The sequence below is a fragment of the Podarcis gaigeae genome (genome assembly GCF_964106915.1).
Source record: "Podarcis gaigeae genome assembly, chromosome: 8".
NCBI classification, from domain to species: domain Eukaryota; kingdom Metazoa; phylum Chordata; class Lepidosauria; order Squamata; family Lacertidae; genus Podarcis; species Podarcis gaigeae.
In genome coordinates, this window is record NC_139684.1 from 19,509,233 (window position 1) to 19,528,210 (window position 18,978).

At 44.6% G+C, this 18,978-nt stretch overlaps 1 protein-coding gene and 1 long non-coding RNA gene across 7 annotated transcripts in view; both read left to right on the forward strand.

The window, feature by feature from the left end:
- The window catches only part of LOC310850913, a 169,449-nt gene that overhangs the window by 108,894 nt on the left and 41,577 nt on the right, over positions 1-18,978 (forward strand). The gene's annotated exons all lie outside the window — the stretch shown is intronic.
- SCNN1D (sodium channel epithelial 1 subunit delta) overlaps positions 1-18,978 on the forward strand; it is a 69,806-nt gene that overhangs the window by 37,198 nt on the left and 13,630 nt on the right. For 2 of the 6 annotated variants that reach the window (XM_083752638.1, XM_083752639.1), the window contains exons 2-4: positions 15,134-15,471; positions 16,174-16,393; positions 17,704-17,897. In XM_083752638.1, coding sequence (XP_083608764.1) covers positions 15,137-15,471; positions 16,174-16,393; positions 17,704-17,897 — 749 coding nt within the window. In that variant the 5' untranslated portion in view covers positions 15,134-15,136. Of the gene's footprint in view, positions 1-12,453; positions 12,463-13,422; positions 14,515-15,133; positions 15,472-16,173; positions 16,394-17,703; positions 17,898-18,978 lie in introns of those variants that run through there. The other 4 variants (XM_083752640.1, XM_083752636.1, XM_083752641.1 and 1 more) reach the window with 4 other exon arrangements.

The window sequence follows — 18,978 nt, forward strand, 5'->3', positions numbered from 1 at the left end:
TTATTTTTAAGCAAAAAAGGGAAAAAGTCCTTGTGCAAGAAGAACTAGTGCCTCAACTTTCTCCCAACCAGCCCTTTCTCCTGCAGTGCTGGTTTTTCCAATTCATGGACAATTCATTTGACCCAGGGAAAGAATTTGGAATTGTGATTCTTCTACCCACCATCGGTCCTACCTTCTGCCGTGTTCTGCCACAGGTGTACCGTGGAAAATGAGCCAAACGACCACAAACACTCTGCTGTGATTTCCATGTTCCATCTATTTTGGCCCCATGGGAGGCTCAAGCAACTTCCAGGAATTTGTACACAGAGGAGACCTATTTTTGTACATAAGCAGAAAGGGACCAGTTGCGATGGTGCATTTTTTTAAAAAAGTATAAGCTACGTGACTTTGATTGTCTATTTACACTGCCTTTAGTCTTCTACCTGTGGTGTTATTTTTTGTCGGTCATAGTCTAGTAATGATTTGCTGTCGTTGTTGAGAGCGAATATCTGCTTAATTATTATCAGCTGATATTTTGAGAGTTAATTTTATTGTGTGATATTCTATTGGAAATGGATTCCTGAATATTACTTTATTTGGCATAAGCCACTTATTTTAAATGACTTTTATTGTGACATACTTTTGTTGGATCGGAATGTTTTAACGGATGTGCAGCCTTTGCAGTATATTTTGTTGTTTCTACGGCTTGCAAACTGCCTTGTGTATATAGCAATACAGGAAGGCGGTATCCCAGTTAAAAGTGAAATGAATGAAAATGGGATAGAGTGGGCATCAAAGAGGGCAAATGACTAGAGGTGAATCAGTCATTCGCTTCTGGTGACTGTCAGCTGTTGGCTTTAGTTAGTTGTTTTGGAGCTCACCTGTACCTGGATGAGATGCTGACTGAGCTCTCCTCCTTTTTATAGATTAAAATGTTGGCCTCTGATTGGATTTTCACAACACAAGCAAATAGTGGTAACGACTAGCTTTTGGAAGTGGGAAGCTAATAGCTTCTGGGCTGCCATCCTATGCTCTCCTACCCAGGTGTAAGCCCCAATTCAGTGCATAGGATTGCACTGTCAGATGTATTGCTGGTCCAGAGATGAGAAATAGACACTTGGACCTCACTTGTCCTTTAATATGAAAACTGTAGTTGCCTTCAAACATAGTTGTGATGTTCAGTGTTGTCAACTCAAACCAACAGCAGTTGAGAGAGAGAGAGAGAGAGAGAGAGAGAGAGAGAGAGAGAGAGATCTGCTTCCACAGCTCAGCTCCATGAGAACCTTTGACGTTGGGGTGTTCTGCATTCAACACCAGAGTCGCAGCTTCTTGCAAAATATCAGTAATGCTTGAAGGTGGGAATGGGAAAGGAGATGGGCCCATCACTCTCTGGATCCCAGGTCACAGAAACTGGGGTGTTTAGATTAGATAGATTAGATTAGATTAGATAGATTAGATTAGATTAGATTAGATAAATTTATTGTCATTGTCCGTATATACACAGTATACACAACAACAAAAATCAAACACCCGAGACCAGATTCAAATACACATTCGCACGTATCTCCAACACTCTCATCCTATGCAGACATAATCTATTAGAACATAACATAATCCAGAATATAACATAACCTATTTGAAGCATAGCATAACCTAAAACCTACCTCATTCCTTACTACTCACTGCTTGCTATTTCTTACAACTGGCCCTGAGATCATTATTTAGTGCAATCAGAGCTCTTGGATAGAAACTATTCAGAAGGCGTGTGGTTCGTGTTTTCATTGTCCTGTATCTTCTGCCCGAAGGCAACAGTTCAAAGAGGTTGTGAGCAGGATGGGTGGGATCTCTCAGGATATTGTGTGACTTCTTCAAGCTGCGAGACGTGAAGATCTCATCCAGGGTTGGTAGTTGGAGCCCAATAACATTCTGGGCAATTTTAATTATTCTCTGTAAAGCTTTTTTATCCATTTCAGAGCTGCTCCCATACCACGATAATATACTATAGGTTAAGACACTCTCAATGGTACTGTGATAATAGGACAGAAGTAGGTGCTGAGATAGATTCAATCCCCTGAGCATTCTCAGGAAATACAACCTCCCCTGCACCTTCCTCACAACCATATTAATATTTGCAGTCCATGAGAGGTCCTCAGAGATGTAAATGCCCAGGTATTTAAAACTACCAACCCTCTCCACCTCCTCGCCATTTATGTGCAATGGTAAAAATACACTTTTCTTTCTCCTAAAATCAATTATGAGTTCTTTGGTTTTTTTGGTGTTAAGCATAAGATTATTTTCTTTACACCATTGAATTAACCCCTGTACTTCTTTCCTATAAGCAGCCTCATCATTCTCACTAATGAGCCCCACCACTGTTGTATCATCCGCAAATTTGATGATTGTGTTGGACTTATGCAGTGGGGTGCAATCATATGTGTACAGGGAATAGAGAAAGGGGCTTAACACACACCCCTGAGGGGCTCCTGTGCTTAATACTAGAGTAGAAGAATAGTAAGGTCCCATTCTCACTGTCTGCGGCCTATCGGTCAGGAAATTCCTTACCCACAAACAGATCTTCTGATGTATACCCAAATTGGTCATTTTAAGGAATAACCTGTCTGGTAGAATTGTATTAAAGGCAGAACTGTAGTCCACAAACAACAGCCTTGCGTAGGTTCCCTGTCGTTCTAGATGACTCAGTACAGTATGGACAGCGATGGAAATAGCATCATCCCAGCAGAGGGACTGCAAGTTGACTTTAGCTGGACCGGTGGGCAGACTGTGTATCATGATGGCTTCCCTAAAGAGGGCTGCCTTCAGATGTCTTCTAAAAGTCTGGTAGTTGTTCTTCTCTTTGACATCTGGTGGGAGGGCGTTCCACAGGGCAGGTGCCATTACCGAGAAGGCTCTCTGCCTGGTTCCCTGTAACTTGGCTTCTCGCAGTGAGGGAACCGCCAGAAGGCCCTCGGCGCTGGACCTCAGTGTCCAGGCAGAATGATGGGGGTGGAGACGCTCCTTCAGGTCCTAGTCTAGCACTCTAACATTACACCACACTGGCACTCAGTGTTGGGAAGTAAGGAAGCTGGCTTGTACCAGTTCAGACTTAGAATCATAGTAGAATTGGAAAGGACCCCAAGGGTCATCTAGGCGAACCACCTGCAATGCAGGAACCAACTTTGTCTACATAGCCTTAGATTGTCTGCTGTGACCAGGAGTGACTCCCGGGGGTTCTTGAGCTAAGAGAGGCTTTTGTTACCTAAATTTCGGACCACCTCCATGTGCTTTAGGACTGAGCTGCAGTTGCTCCCCAAGTTGCTGGTCATCTGCCTGCTGCCCCCAGGCAAACCACCATCCTTGTGCTACAAGTCCCCACCCACCCACTGTTGCAATGTAGAGATAAGAATAATGGGATTTTTATGAGGCTTACCTACTGGTGCTTGAGGCAATGGGTGTGGGACACTGGAAAGGCAAGGCGCAGCTGCTAAATATTGATGCATCTGTCGACAGGGGAGGCTAGATCTCTTAATTCATTTCTCCAGTCAGCTGGTTACATTTCTGCCTCAGTTTGCGTGTGCATGCACACACACACATACATATAAATCCAACTAAGTTCTACTTAGAGTAGAAATTAATGAACCTAAGTTGGTCATGGTCATTAATTTTGATGGTTCTGCTTTGAGCAGAACTAACCTTGACTGCAGCACTGATCAGCATTTTACTGTGTACTTGTCTCTGTATGCAATTTTGCCTAATATACACATTTTTGCAAACTGGTCTCCCCTAATAAAGTGCATTTTTGTATGTCATTTTTACTAATAAGTGGATTTTTAGGCAGGCTTTCCTCTAATACTTCCCATTTTTAAAAAATCCTTGGGGAAAATGTTGCAGAACTCAGAGAAGTGCACATTTCAAAGGATATCTGTAGTTCAGTATGTGTGTGCTGCTTTGGGAAATGCAAACTTGAGTTCTCCTCCATCCTTATCCATGGATGGGCACATATGTTCCAGAAAGAGAGAGAGAGAGAGAGAGAGATTTGAGTATGCACAAAGAAGGGCTTGCAAACAGTAAAGCAGTTAGTTGATTTTGGACTGCAGACATGGGGATTATTTCACTTAGCATCAACATGGAATAAGCCAGACCCTGCTGTTCTGAGAACCCTCCTGCTCATTCTGCTGGCATGGCGCCCCAGACCTCTACCCCAAAGTCTTGTCCTTCAGACCAGTGCCACTGTTTGCAAAGAAGGAGAAGAAGTATTTTCTTTATGCAAGAGCATATGTTTCCAAAAATCTTTCTGTAGCAGAATGTTCCCTTCTTGGTCACAAAATGGCTCATTTGATGGTTTTCCTTGCTGCAGCTGACATTTCTGTTTTCGTCCTTGCTAATTGCATCCTCTGATCTCTCTCTCTCTCTCTCTCTCTCTCTCTCTCTGCACGTAGCTGCTATGCAGTTGATCATCCAGAAAAGTTTTGCTGAGCAGGATGGTAGGGAATCTGCAAGGGGAGGTAATTAAAGCAGAGATTCTCAGCACTTTGCCAGGGATCAAGTGCCATTGCACTGAGTGAGACTCACTTCTGAGTAAACACGCTTACTGTCCCTCTGCACACATCTTCCTATTCCAAACAACGATGGCCTAATGTGTATGTTTGCAAGCTGAATTCCTCTGGGTTTCTTTCACTCATCCTTTGCTCATCCTTTGTGAATGTACAGTAACTGCACATAAATCAAAGTCACATGGAAAGATTTGGCAGTCCTAGAACTGCTTCCCTAGGAGTGAATTGGATTGAGCTCAGTAGGATTTGATTCTGAGAACATCTTGCTGCCCAGGTCCTCAGGCTGAATTCATGCAATGTTTTCTGCGAAAAAAATGTAGTGTCTTTGAATCCATCTGGTTTTATGGCAACCCCCTTCCCATAGCTTGCAAAGAACAGAATCTGGTACCTTTGCATCAAACTTACGAGTTGAAACACAGGCTACCCCACCTGCAGCAACAACAAACCCTTTGCTTGAGAGAACCTGTCCTCTTAGCACCAAATGCTTTAAAAGATAAGTGGCAAAGGGAATTTTCTACTCTGGATTTAATGGTCTATCTATAGGGGGTGAAGGCTCTACTAGATCCCTTAGGGTGCAGTCCCAACCCCACTTAGCTGGGGATGAAAGTTAGGGGAAGAAAGGTGCCTTCAAGTCACATTTTAATGCAAAGCTACCACACCTGCATTCCCCAAACTAATCAGCAAACCAAATTACAGCTATTCACCCATCTCAGTTTTTACAATGCCCTCCCTATACCAAAGAATGCATGGGGAAAAAACCGAAGGCAAGGAAAGGAAAGAAATGCATATGTCAGAGAAAATCACAAAGATGGGGCTGAATTGCTTGGGGGGAAGTGCATACAAGTAAAATTGTGTTCAAAAAGGTATACCTTAAGGGGGAAAGGGGGGGAATGCATACAATTAAAAATAAATAAATCATGAACATGTGCAGATATAAGGGGAACTGAATTTAAGAGTGGGGGAAACCCATAGATTAGTCTGCATTCCAGCCTGAGTGTAAGTCCCCTTGAATTCAACAGGACCTGTTTCTGAGTAGATGCAGTTAGGCCTGCATTGTTAATGTGGTAAAACAACTTTGACAGATTAGAGAACTGGGCCAAAACAAACAAGATTAGTTTTAACAGGGAGATATGTAAAGTATTGCACTTGGGCAAAAAAAAATGAGAGGCACAAATACAAGATGGGTGACACCTGGCTTGAGAGCAGTACATGTGAAAAGGATCTAGGAGTCTTGGTTGACCACAAACTTGACATGAGCCAACAGTGTGACGTGGCAGCTAAAAAAGCCAATGCAATTTTTGGCTGCATCAATAGGAGTATAGCATCTAGATCAAGGGAAGTAATAGTGCCACTGTATTCTGCTCTGGTCAGACCTCACCTGGAGTACTGTGTCCAGTTCTGGGCACCACAGTTCAAGAAGGACACTGACAAACTGGAACGTGTCCAGAGGAGGGCAACCAAAATGTCAAAGGCCTGGAAACGATGCCTTATGAGGAACGGCTAAGGGAGCTGGGCATGTTTAGCCTGGAGAAGAGGAGGTTAAGGGGTGATATGTTCAAATATATAAAAGGATGTCACATAGAGGAGGGAGAAAGGTTGTTTTCTGCTGCTCCAGAGAAGCGGACACGAGCAATGGATCCAAACTACAAGAAAGAAGATTCCACCTAAACATTAGGAAGAACTTCCTGACAGTAAGAGCTGTTCGACAGTGGAATTTGCTGCCAAGGAGTGTGGTGGAATCTCCTTCTTTGGAGGTCTTTAAGCAGAGGCTTGACAACCATATGCCAGGAGTGCTCTGATGGTGTTTCCTGCTTGGCAGGGGGTTGGACTCGATGGCCCTTGTGGTCTCTTCCAACTCTATGATTCTATTATTCTATGATTCTATGACCTTGTTGGAATGGGTGCCTCTCCCCCGCCTCTTGCTGAGAAGGGCCACTGACATCTGCCACAAAGTCTTCTTCATGCCACTGAGTGCAGATGAGGTAGGAATTTATTGAATTCATCTGAAGGATTGGTGAATCTGTCCATTTCAGTTTCTCTTTTGATTCCTGCATTGCAGGGCGTTGGACTAGACGAGAGCCCTTCCAACTCCACAATTCTTTTTTTTAAAAAAATAATATTTATTAAAGTTTTAAAGGTTACAAAAAGAGAAAGTAAAAACACCATATTAAACAAAACAACACATCACAATAAGGAAAAAAAGAAAAAGAAGAAAACAGAAAAATAAAATCCATTAAAAAACACAGCAAATCTTCCCATAACTTATCTTTCATTTGCTTGTTTCCTTGACCTCCTCACACCTCCCTTTTTTGTATTCTAGTTCGGTTAGCTATTTCAGCAAATCCTTTCCATCTTTTCCAATTTTTGTCCTGAAATTTATCTTAATATAATATAACTTTACTTTCCCTCCTTTCACCAATTAACAGTCTGTTTTTTCCTAATCCTTTATAATATTTCTGCCAAAACCACATAACTTCATTCCGACATCCTTCTAACATTCATTAATTTTACAATGTTTCTGTAAATAGTCTTTAAATTTCTTCCAATCTTCCTCCACCGACTCTTCTCCCTGGTCTCGGATTCTGCCAGTCATTTCCGCCAGTTCCATGTAGTCCATCACCTTCATCTGACATTCTTCCCGTGTAGGTAGATCTTGTGTCTTCCACCAACTCCACAATTCTGTTCTACAATGCTTTACATGCCTCTTCCCCCCCCCCCCAACCTTCAATTTGGTTCTCCACAATTCCTGCATCGGTTTATGAATACCTCATGAAAATTCACCAGCGTCTTAGTGTGAATTTCTCCCCCTGTCCCGTTTTTGGTAGGCAATATCACCAAATGCGCACACACGTCTGCAAAGCAGTTACCCCCTATTGCACTTTTGTACATTGTTTTCACCAATACAGTGGTACCTCGGGTTAAGAACTTAATTCATTCTGGAGGTCCGTTCTTAACCTGAAACTGTTCTTAACCTGAGGTACCACTTTAGCTAATGGCGCCTCCCACTGCCACTGCACCACCGCAGTGTTCTCATCCTGTTCTCATCCTGAAGCAAAGTTCTTAACCTGAGGTACTATTTCTGGGTTAGCAGAGTCTGTAACCTGAAGCGTCTGTAACCCGAGGTATAACTGTATATCTATTCGTACGCACACTTGACCCCAGTATACGCATTTTTGTGCACATCAAGTAGCTGGAGAACTGCCCTGCAAAACTTGGAGAAGTATAGATTCCAATCATAGAATTGTAGAGTCAGAAGGGACCCCAAGGGTCATCTAGCCCAACCCCCTGCAATGCAGGGCCGAAGAATGATCCCTATCCTTGTGATCCAACAATATTGCGATACCCAAGATTGAAAGCACTGCTCTGGGAGATAGGCTTGTAGCAGATTGATGGTGATTCAGCCACACAGACACACACACCACTTTTCAGATAATGACTTCTGAGTGTATTCATGCACATAGTTAAACCATGGAACTCACTGCCACAGGAGGCAGTAATGATGTATGGTAATGGTAACCAACTTCAATAGCTTTAAAAGAGGATGAGACAAATTCATGGAGGAGAAGGCTATTGAAGGCCACTAGCCATGATGGCTATACTGTGTCTCCACAGTCAAGAGGCAGCAACCCTTCTGAATACCAGTTGCTGGGAACTGCAGGAAGGGAAAGGGCTCTTGCGTTCAGATCCTGTTTGCTGCTTTCCCACAGGCACCCGGTTGGCCACTGAGAGAACAGGATGCTAAAGTAGAGGGGCCATTGGCCTTATCCTGCCAGGCTTATGTTCTTAGTGCAGATTTTTAACCGCACATTAAATTCAACGAGGTTTGTTTTGCTCACCAGAAACGTGCGATGCCGGGTTTTATTGCGGCCTATTTCGGCATGTTTCGGCTCATGTTTCAGTTAGAACATGTTGGTTATAAGGCTTTTGTCACAGCTTCGGGAAAATCGGCCCGTCTTTGCACTCTCACGGTTATATTGGATGGTTTTACGATTCTGCCATGCAGGCTCTCCTGGGTACATTTTTGCAGAAGAGGAAGATACGAGCAATAAAAAGGTGACAATTGTTAACCAAACTGGCTAGTGAAAAATGTGGGCTAGTAACTCCAGGAACTTTGAAAGTAACTCCCAGCAAGGGACCGGGGAGGATTCACTTACGAAGCGTTCGCCAATCAGGATGGAAAGTTGAAGGCATATACAAACTATAGCTTTTAGGGCCCCACTCTCTTGGGCCCCCCAAAAACATCTAAAGAAAAAAAACTGCTGGATATACATTTCCAAAATATAAGTTAGAGCTTAATAATTATTTCACTATTAATATACTTCTTCTGAATTGTATTTCACTATTAATATACTTCTTAATTGTATTTCAGTTCAACAATTACTTAGATAAAATACATATTTTGTTATGTGCAAATGGCTGTAGATACCTATTAGGTCCATAAATTACCATTTAACATATATTCAACACACAAAAAAGCGACAATTTGTTGTTGACAAAGGACAGCTGGACATATAAAGAGCCCTATTACCTTCAATAGCTTAGGGCAGGCATAGGCAAACTCTGTTCCTCTAGATGTTTGGGACTGCAATTCCTATCATCCCTAGCTAACAGGACCAGTGGTCAGGGATGATGGGAATTGTAGTCCCAAACATCTGGGGGCCTGAGTTTGCCTATGCCTGGCTTAGGGCCTCATCAAACCTAAATCCAGTCCTGACTGAAACCCATGCACACACATTGAGATCCCTGTGTGCTGGTTTCAAGGTGCTTCAACTCAGAGCTTTAAATCTTGGAAGCGGGGGCTGCAGTCAGAGGAATTCTGTTACCTGCACAAAGGAGTCTGGATAGCCCACCCCCACACACAGTAGTGAAAGGAACAAAATCCAGTTCAATGACAGCATCAATGATAAAACAGGATAGTGAGCACAGTGGTACAGGTAGGTAGTTCTAGATTCTGGAATTAACAGTCGTAACAGGGAGAGGTAAAGGTAAAGGGACCCCTGACCATTAGGTCCAGTCGTGGCCAACTCTGGGGTTGCCGTGCTCATCTTGCTTTATTGGCCAAGGGAGCCGGCTTACAGCTTCTGGGTCATGTGACCAGCATGACTAAGCCACTTCTGGCGAACCAGAGCAGCGCACGGAAATGCCATTTACCTTCCCGTGTGAGCGGTACCTATTTATCTCCTTGCACTTTGACGTGCTTTCGAACTGCTAGGTTGGCAGGAGCAGGGACCGAGCAATGGGAGCTCACCCCGTTGCGGGGATTCGAACCGCCGTCCTTCTGATCGGCAAGTCCTACGCTCAGTGGTTTAACCCACAGCGACACCCGCGTCCCAACAGGGAGAGGGAGCCCTCTTTAGATAGCCGCGTGCATTATTTCACTGCAAAATGTGATCATCCAGCCTTGCTGTGTCCAGGGGAACTTCCAACTCATGTGAAGACCCCAACATATGGTCTGTCCCTGACTGCACCACTGCCTTCTCTGAGGCTGGTCTGCTTCCTGTTGGAGATATTCCAGCTCTAGATTCCTTGCACTGGGTGTAAGACCCCTTTCCAACTTTACAATTCCAGAAAATAGGAACCATCCCTGGTAGATAAGGGCAGCCGCAGGGTGTGTGTTGTATCAGGAGAGCACACACCTATTTGCCGAAGCACTTTTTGCTGATTTCATCATAACCTGCAATGACTGGATATGGGAAGGAGATTCCAGGCTTGATTCACAGTGATTTTGGCGATGCGGCATGTGGGATGCTACGCCGATTGAGCAACGACCTATCCTGCCACAACTAAACATGCTAGCGTGACCAGTGAACTTTGCATGTTATTGCCACAGAGAAGAGTGAAGCACTGGGGTTTTCCCTGACGTAGACATCTGAGTGACTTGGAAGCTTGCATCACTTAGGCTGTGTACACATTATACATGTAAAACACATTCAACACCCCCATAAAGAATCATGAGGATTGTGTAGTTTCTCCACATGGGGTTATGGTTTCCAGCACTCTTAATGAACTACAGGTTCCCAGGGTTTTCTTTCGGCAGGTGATTTAAATCTGTGTTGTGCACACAGCCTTATAGTAATTTCTTTGTTCCTTTGAATTCAGGCTCAGCTGGGAATCTAAGCAAGGGCCAAATGGAGAGAAGCATCATCTGAGAAATGGAAATGCCTTTGGCAGCAAAACTTTTGAATTTGTGGGAAATAAGACAGGCAGGAAAGAGATGGGGATAGGATGGAGGGGGGAATCTAAGAGATCATCATTGGTAAACTAGGAAAGTCATACATTAAACGATGTGTGGTTTTGAAACACTGCAAAATTTTTGAGAGTTTAAAACATACTTTATGACATTGTCTGAATTGGCTTTGCTACAGCAGGGTGGTTTTCCCCCACACACTCCTTTCTACCCTTCATCCATGCCAGCCCCTCTTTCAGTTTCTCATTCTCTGAGTCTTGTGTTCAAATCTCCAAAGCTCTGCAGTGATTATTTATTTATCTTTAAAGTTGGCCTTTCTGTGCAAAATTCTTACACTGTAGCTGATCTTCTAGCCTGTTCTGCTTCCCATACACATTACTACAAGCCATGTCCCATAAGATAAAGCATTTATGTACATCATCTTAATCACTATATGCAATTTTATGCACCAAATCCCCCTGAGATAAATAGATAGATAGCTATAATAAATGCTTTATTTAGTTGGAGATCCTCATTGCAAAGTCAGAGGTGCACATTTTAAAGTATTGTTAAAGTGTGAATGTGTTAGGTTTGGATTAAAATCCTGACTGCACCATTTTAATATCCTCCATCTCTCATGTCTACACTGTTGTTAAAGTGTTGCGTTAAATAGCAAATGAACAGGACCCTTGGTTATTATTACTGGTTGTTATTGTTGCTGCATGATATAGCAGAGATTGCAAAGGATCAAGCTGTAAGTTTGCTTTCCAGTCATAGATTGAGTGGCGTGGCGCTTGTTATACTATTGCAATGTCCCTTGATTAAGCAATAAGTTTGTTTCTCAGTTGCTAATTGCATGGAAGCAACTTGGTATAGCTGATTCCTTAGTAATGGGACTCAGGAATCCAGTAGGTCCATCTGCACCTCGATTAAGTCTTGCGAAGCCCAAGACCGCAGCAATTAACATTGTTGTTGTTTTGTTTAGTCGTTTAGTCGTGTCCGACTCTTCGTGGCCCCATGGACCAGAGCACACCAGGCACTCCTGTCTTGCATTGCCTCCTGCAGTTTGGTCAAACTCATGCTGGTAGCTTCGAGAACACTGTCCAACCATCTCGTCCTCTGTCGTCCCCTTCTCCTTGTGCCCTCCATCTTTCCCAACCTCAGGGTCTTTTCCAGGGAGTCTTCTCTTCTCATGAGGTGGCCAAAGTATTGGAGTCTCAGCTTCAGAATCTGTCCTTCCAGTGAGCACTCAGGGCTGATTTCCTTCAGAATGGCTCGGTTTGATCTTCTTGCAGTCCATGGGACTCTCAAGAGTCTCTTCCAACACATTCAAAAGCATCAATTGTTCGGCAATCAGCCTCCTTTATGGTCCAGCTCTCACTTCCATACATCACTAGTGGGAAAACTGGGGAAACCATAGCTTTAACACTAGTGATGTTTTAAAAATGAAAATGAGAAAAGAGTGCCTTGCTTGCTCTGAGAGCAAAATATCTCAGGCAAGCTTTGGAGGAAGCTGAGCTTCTCTCAAAGTTATCTCTGCAACCATAGGGACTAGAACTCTTTCCTGCCTAAAGGAAAGCTAGTCTTCTTCTCCAGACTCTTTTAGAAAGAGCATTTTAAGAAAGAAGTAGAATTATAGAGTTGGAAGGGACCACGAGGATCATCTCATCCAAGCCCACATTTAGACCAGAGTCCATGGATGTGGCTTGTGTAGCTTAGCAGCAGAGCATCTGTTTTGAATGCAGAAGGTCCCAGATTCAATCTCTGGTAGGGGCTGCAAAAGTTTCTCACTCTGAAACCTTAGAGAGCCACTGCCAGTCTGTGCAGACAGTACTGAGCTAGAGGGACCAATGGTCTGACTCGGTATAATTTCCTACCACCCTCCCCCCTTAGTCACAACTCAGGGGTTTAGCTTTCTCTCTGCAAGCAGAAAGTCCCAGGTTTGGTCCTCAGCATTTCTAAGTAGTATTGGGAAAGATGGCCCATCTGAACCCTTGGGGAGCTGCTGCCAGTCAGTGTAGGCAATACTGAGCTGGATGCAGCAAGGATCTGACTCAGCAAAAGGCACCTTCCTGCATTTCTCTGTGCGGCGTAAGAAATGTCTGAACGTTCAACACCATTCAGATTCAACCAGCAGAGGGCACCATCTTGCAAGGCCCTGACTCCTCTGCAGAGCCAACACTCCTGCAATGGGTGTATCTTGAGTACATATTATTAAGTTCTTTAATTGATGTACACAGTACTAAAGAAAAGGCATATTAAAACAAATCTTCCATTATTTAAAACAAAACAGCGCATTCCTGGCTGCTAAAAAAAGGTCAGGGTTGAATCCATGCCAGTACTACTCAGAGTAGGCTCATTGGAGTTGAGGGACATGACTAAGGGTTTATCCACACTTATCTTTTGCCTCGCTCTTTGCAGGCACAGGCCTGAGCTTTCAAGCTCGGTACATTGTTGGGTTTCCCCCACCCACCCTGACCTGGAGCTTTCCCCGCAAAAACCCACTCGGTCGGAGCAAACGTCGATTTGGGTTTTCACAAGAAAAGCTCCAGAGCAAATGAGAGTCAGACACAGAGTTAAAAGCACTGGAAGCAGCGGAGATAAGGTAAATGTGGCTCCATTCATTTCCAACTAGAACTTAGTTGGATCCTGAGGGATGTCAGAATGCAAAATGCATATGTAAAGGGTTAATTTCAAGAGCTGTGGAATGGCCACACACTCTGTGGCAGTTGTGGCAGTTGTGGCAGTTATGAACCATCCTAACTGCCGTCTGCTTCAGAGTCAGAGATAGTCTGTAATAGTTGAATCTATGTGAGATGTTTTAGCAGCTTAAGCTGCCATCTATCTACCTGCACTATACATTCAATTTGCAACTGCAGGCGCACAAAATAAAAGTTATCTTGTCATTTAAAATTTAAAAGAGAGTGTAGCTTTTATTGGGGGGGGGAGGAACTAAGGAAAAGGTCAAACAACCCGCACAACTCTGCAAATCTGGAGTTTAATTCCCACAGATAACAACCTTGGGCTGCCAGCCAAAATATCGTAGCAGTGGTCTTGTAAGACATCACTTGGCACCTGATATTGAGCCATAGATCCCTATACATTTCCACAAACTGCTATTGCTGCATGATGACCCCGCCGCCCTTCCGCCAGCTCTCTTAAAGATCCTTGCTTAAGGTTCCTGCTACTCACCCTCTAGGTTTCGTAGATCTGAGACACGCCAGAAATACCATATCCATCGACCAGCTCAGGGCTGAAATCCAAATCGGGTATTGGGTCTTGCAATGGATGAATGTCCCTGTTGAATCGGGTTGTGATTCAGGCCTGTTGTTGAAACCTGGCACATGGCATAGGAGGTACTCCAGGAAGTGATCCCTTGTGAATCAGATGCTGCCTGCTACTCATCCCTTTTGGAGATGTTGGGTCAGCATCCCCATTTGGAGCTAAGGGCTATAAGAGAGTCTGTTTCCAGGAAGGCATAAGAAGGAAAGAGGAGACTGTGCCACAGTCCTGATGGAACGTCTCCAAATCTTGGTCCCAGAGAGTGGTATGTTCTACCCCTGTTGTCGGAGGCACTAAGTTGTCAGCAGAGAAGTCCTACTCAGAGTAGACACATTGAAATAAATGGGTGCCAGTTAGTCAAATCAGTTAATTTACACCAGTCTAAGTAGGACTAACGTTGGCTATAACCAAGTGTGTCTCTGGATAGCAGCTGTCATTGAGAATTACAAGTGAGGAGTGTGCTGTGACATTCAGGTTCACAGCGGATAGCTGGTTGGTCACTGTGAGAAGCGGATGCTGGACTAGATGCGCCCATTGGCCTGATCCTGCAGGGTCCTCCTCAGTTTCTTACATTATTATATTTTGACTCTGAACGTCAGATCCTCCGGTCATCCTTCTTTTCCTTCTCCTCCTGCGATGAGGCTACATTTTAATATTTTAATGTTCCATTATTTTAATTGTTGTGTTTTATTTTTGTTTTTAAGTTTGCAATCATTCATCTTGTTTTTATTATTGCTTGTAAGCCGCTCTGAGCCCGGCCTTGGCTGGGGAGGGCGGGGTATAAATAAAATATTATTATTATTATTATTATTATTATTATTATTATTATTATCCTCAGAGCTGCCTTGGAACTTTAGTTCCATACTGTTTTGGTTCAATCGAGTTGAACTTGCTTTGAGGCACTATCAACTTTTCATATATCTTATACTTAAATAAGATGATGATGATGATGATTACCAAACTCCTATCTGCATTCAGCCTGGGCTGAAATGCCCTCCCCATCACCCACCCTATTTGAAAATGGCAGAATGTGGAGCACCCTTTTGGCTAAAATAAATTGCCTTGGAGTTGGGGGAATCAACTAATTGCTTAAGTGGAGCCTGGGTCTCCCTTGCCCATCCTAACTCCAAATTTCAAAACTTTTATATCTGTTTAGAGAATGGAAGAAGAAACAAGGAAAGAGAAAGAGGTAGAAATGAAAAGGGAAGAGGACGCTGCCCTCATTGCTTTCTACAGCTCCTTCAAGGACCTCTTTGAGTTCTTTTGCTTGAACACCACCATCCATGGCACCATCCGGCTGGTCTGCTCGAGTCGCAACAAGATGAAGACGGCCTTCTGGACCCTTCTCTTCCTTGCCAGCTTTGCTATGCTGTACTGGCAATTTGGGCTCCTCTTCAACCAGTACTGGCAATACCCAGTGGTCTTGTCAATTTCTGTCAAATCACAACAAACAATGTTTCCTGCCATCACCCTCTGCAACCTGAATCCATACAGGTACGGGTGGGGGGGGGGTTGTATTTTTGAGGGGCGTCTTTTCGAATCATTGAAAAACTTCACTTGCAGGTTGAGAGGGACTGGAGTTTAGGGGATCACTTATTTGTCAAATTTGTCAAATTCAGTTCCTCCCCTTTTCTTAGGCTTCCTGTTTTCAGTCTTCCACAACATAGATAGATAGTATTTTATTGCTTTGTCGCCTGGGACAAGCAAAATCTAAAATACAGTAAATGACAACAATAACAGCCAGGCTCTCCTTTATTGGAAAAATCGTAACAGCGGCTTAATGTTAGAACTACTACTTAGAACAAATTTATGAAGCATAAATTTGAAGCATATTAAAGTCTCTAGTCCAAAAAGTCTCTCCAGTCATTTGGGAAGCTGACTGCTGCATCTTATATGGGAGATGATGGATGCTCAGTGTTGTCAAAGGATAAAGGACTCATATTGCCTCTGACCGCCCTGATCTGGCAAGTCTATTCTTGGCCAGAGCTACGGACCACACCTGAGCCTACCCTGCCTCCATTGACAGGAATGTCTTTCTCCTGTTGTAAAAGTAAACGGAGCAATACATAGGGGAGACACACTTCAAGTTTTCTTAAGGTTCTGTGTTTCGCCTTCAGGGTGTCCCGGAGTGGCCTCTTTGATCAGGCTGTCCCTGCTGATATTCAGAGCCCTTTGTCGTTTCTCTCATTTCCCCAGGGTCAATCTAGTCAGCAAAAACATGGCCGAGCTGGATAATCTGGCCAGGGAAACCCTACACAACCTATACCCCTTCAGCATCCCAGCGAGCACTCTGGAAGACAACTCCAGCGTCAGTCTGGAGAACTGGACAAACAGTGAGGTCAACAGCTCCAGCTTCAAGCTAGATGACAGCATTGCTCTAGTGAAAATGGGTGGCGGCAAAGTGGGCTTCCGGCTGGTAAGTTGAACGGGGATTTCAATGGCCATTTTCAGTGGCCACCTGCCATTGACAATTGGTATTCCTGAATTGGTTGCAGGCTGAGCCCAGCCACTCAGGGATCACAGAATGACAGGGAGGCTATCATGACCCTGTTGTTGTTGTTGTTGTTGTTACAATTTCTCAAATGCGCTTCACCCCAAGGTCCCAGGCCAACAATTAAAACACAACATGAATAATAACATTTGGGGTGTATGTTTTAGGACCCACCTTATTTTGATGGTTGCAAGCTGTTTTTGATTGTTTTTAATATTGCTTTTAATGCTGGAACCCGCCCTCAGACCTTAGAGGGAAGGGCGGGTAAGAAATAAATTATTATCATTATCATTATCATCATCATTAAGATACAGGGGTACCTTGGTTGTCAAACTTAATCTGTTCTTGGACTCCATTTGACTCCTGGAACCATTGGAAACCAAAGTGCAGCTTCCTGCACTCAATCAGAAGCCGCGGAAGCAGCGCCAGACATTCGGCTTCCGAAAAGCCTTCGCAAACTAGAACACTCACTTCCGGGTTTCTGGTATTCAGGAGCTGATTTGTTTGGGAGCCAAGCTGTTTGAGAACCAAGGTACCACTGTACATTGATATACAGTGGTATCTCGGGTTAAGTACTTAATTCGTTCTGGAGGTCCGTGCTTAACCTGAAGCACCACTTTAGCTAATGGGGCCTCCCGCTGCCACTGCGCAATTTCTGTTCTCATCCTGAAGCAAAGTTCTTAACCTGAGGTACTATTTCTGGGTTAGCAGAGTCTGTAACCTGAAGCATATGTATCCTGAAGCGTATGTAACCTGAGGTACCACTGTACAATTATTGAAAACAGTTGAAAACAACTTAGAATTACAGAAACAAGACAGGTCCTAAAATATACGCCTTCAGAGTCAAAAACCATGGTTAAGAAGTGCGTCTTTAGCATTCACCAAAAGCTGTATAATGAAGATACCAGACGCACCTCTATTTCACTGCTCAGGGGCTGCACAGAGAAGGCCCTCTCTCAGGCCAGCAAATACACACTGCGCCTCTGAGGTCATGGTGGCTGTGTGGTCAGAGGCAGTATGCTGGGGAGGAGCAGCTGGAGAGGACACTTGGCTTCCTGTTCTGCTTTCAGGCCACCTAGAGGCATCTGGTCGGCCACCAGGAGAAGACGGACCTTTGGCTTTGCTCCACAGAGCTCCCTCTTCTTCTTCTCTCTCTCTCTCCAGTTTCTTGATCACTGCACAATTGTTTCTTCAGAGCTGAACATCTCACTCCCCTAATTCTCTTCTTTCCTCAGTGTAACCAAACGGGTGGAGACTGCTACACCAAGATTTACTCCTCCGGGGTCGACGCTTTTCAGGAATGGTACAGTTTCCACTACATGAACATCATGTCCCAGATCCCACCCATCATTGACATCTCCAAGGACGACGACCACATCAACAACCTGGTCTACGCTTGCCAGTATGATGGATTGCCTTGCAAAGCTAGGTAACTCACGCAGCCACCCACCCTGCTGGCCTGCACAGTTGTAGAACCAGAGCATCCGAGAATCATTCCAGAGAGGTTGCTCACAGGCAGCCACTGGTGGTCATCAATGGAAGCATTGCTCCTGCAAAAGAAGAATGTAGGGTTGCATCCAATGCTCAGACTAGACCCTTGAAATGACTGAAATTCAGTCATGCCTAGGGCAGTTGCTAGGCAGTTGTCTCCTGGCCCCCCAAGACCTTGTCCAACACTCTTAACCACTAGACCACACTAGTACTTATTTTTCCTCTGGGGGGCTCGAGGCAGTGCGGGTGCCCTTCTCCACATTATCCTCACAACAACCCTACGAGGCAGGTTCCTGGCCAGGTTTTGAGCCCTACTCTCCCAAGGTCCAACCACTGCAGAGCACATGCACCGTTCAGTGTGGTGTAGTGGTTAAGAGCGATAGACTCGTAATCTGGGGAACCGGGTTCGCTTCCCCGCTCCTCCATGTGCAGCTGCTGGGTGACCTTGGGCCAGTCACACTTCTCTGAAGTCTCTCAGCCCCACTCACCTCACAGAGGGTTAGTTGTGGGGGAGGAAGGGAAAGGAGAATGATAGCCGCTTTGAGACTCCTTCGGGTAGAAGAACTCTTCTTCTTCACAGATAGAGGAGTTGCTCCCTTCCCCTCTATCCCATCGATTGCCCTTTCTCAGACCTTTCCCCCCCCCAGCTCCTTTCTGCGGAACCGCCCTACAGTATTCCAAGGGCAGCCCCGCCCTGACCTCCTGAGCCACCCTGCCTATTTCTATTCCCAGATCCCTCACCGAGAGGAGCTGGTTCGTTCAGGCGCACAAGAGGGCGTTGGCGGCTCTTCTCTTTTCGGGATAATTTCAGGCTGCGGATGGGGAAGTTCCCTAGAATTGCCACAGACTCTCCCTGTCTCTCTCGAGGTGAAGGGCAGGTTGGCACCGGGTCCTCCCCGGCTTCTGTTTGCATACGGCACAGCAAGGAGAACAATCTGATAAAGCCAGAGCAAACCTGCCCACACCCAGTGAAATGCTGCCTGTCTCAGGAGACATGCAGCAGCAGCAGCAGCATTGTC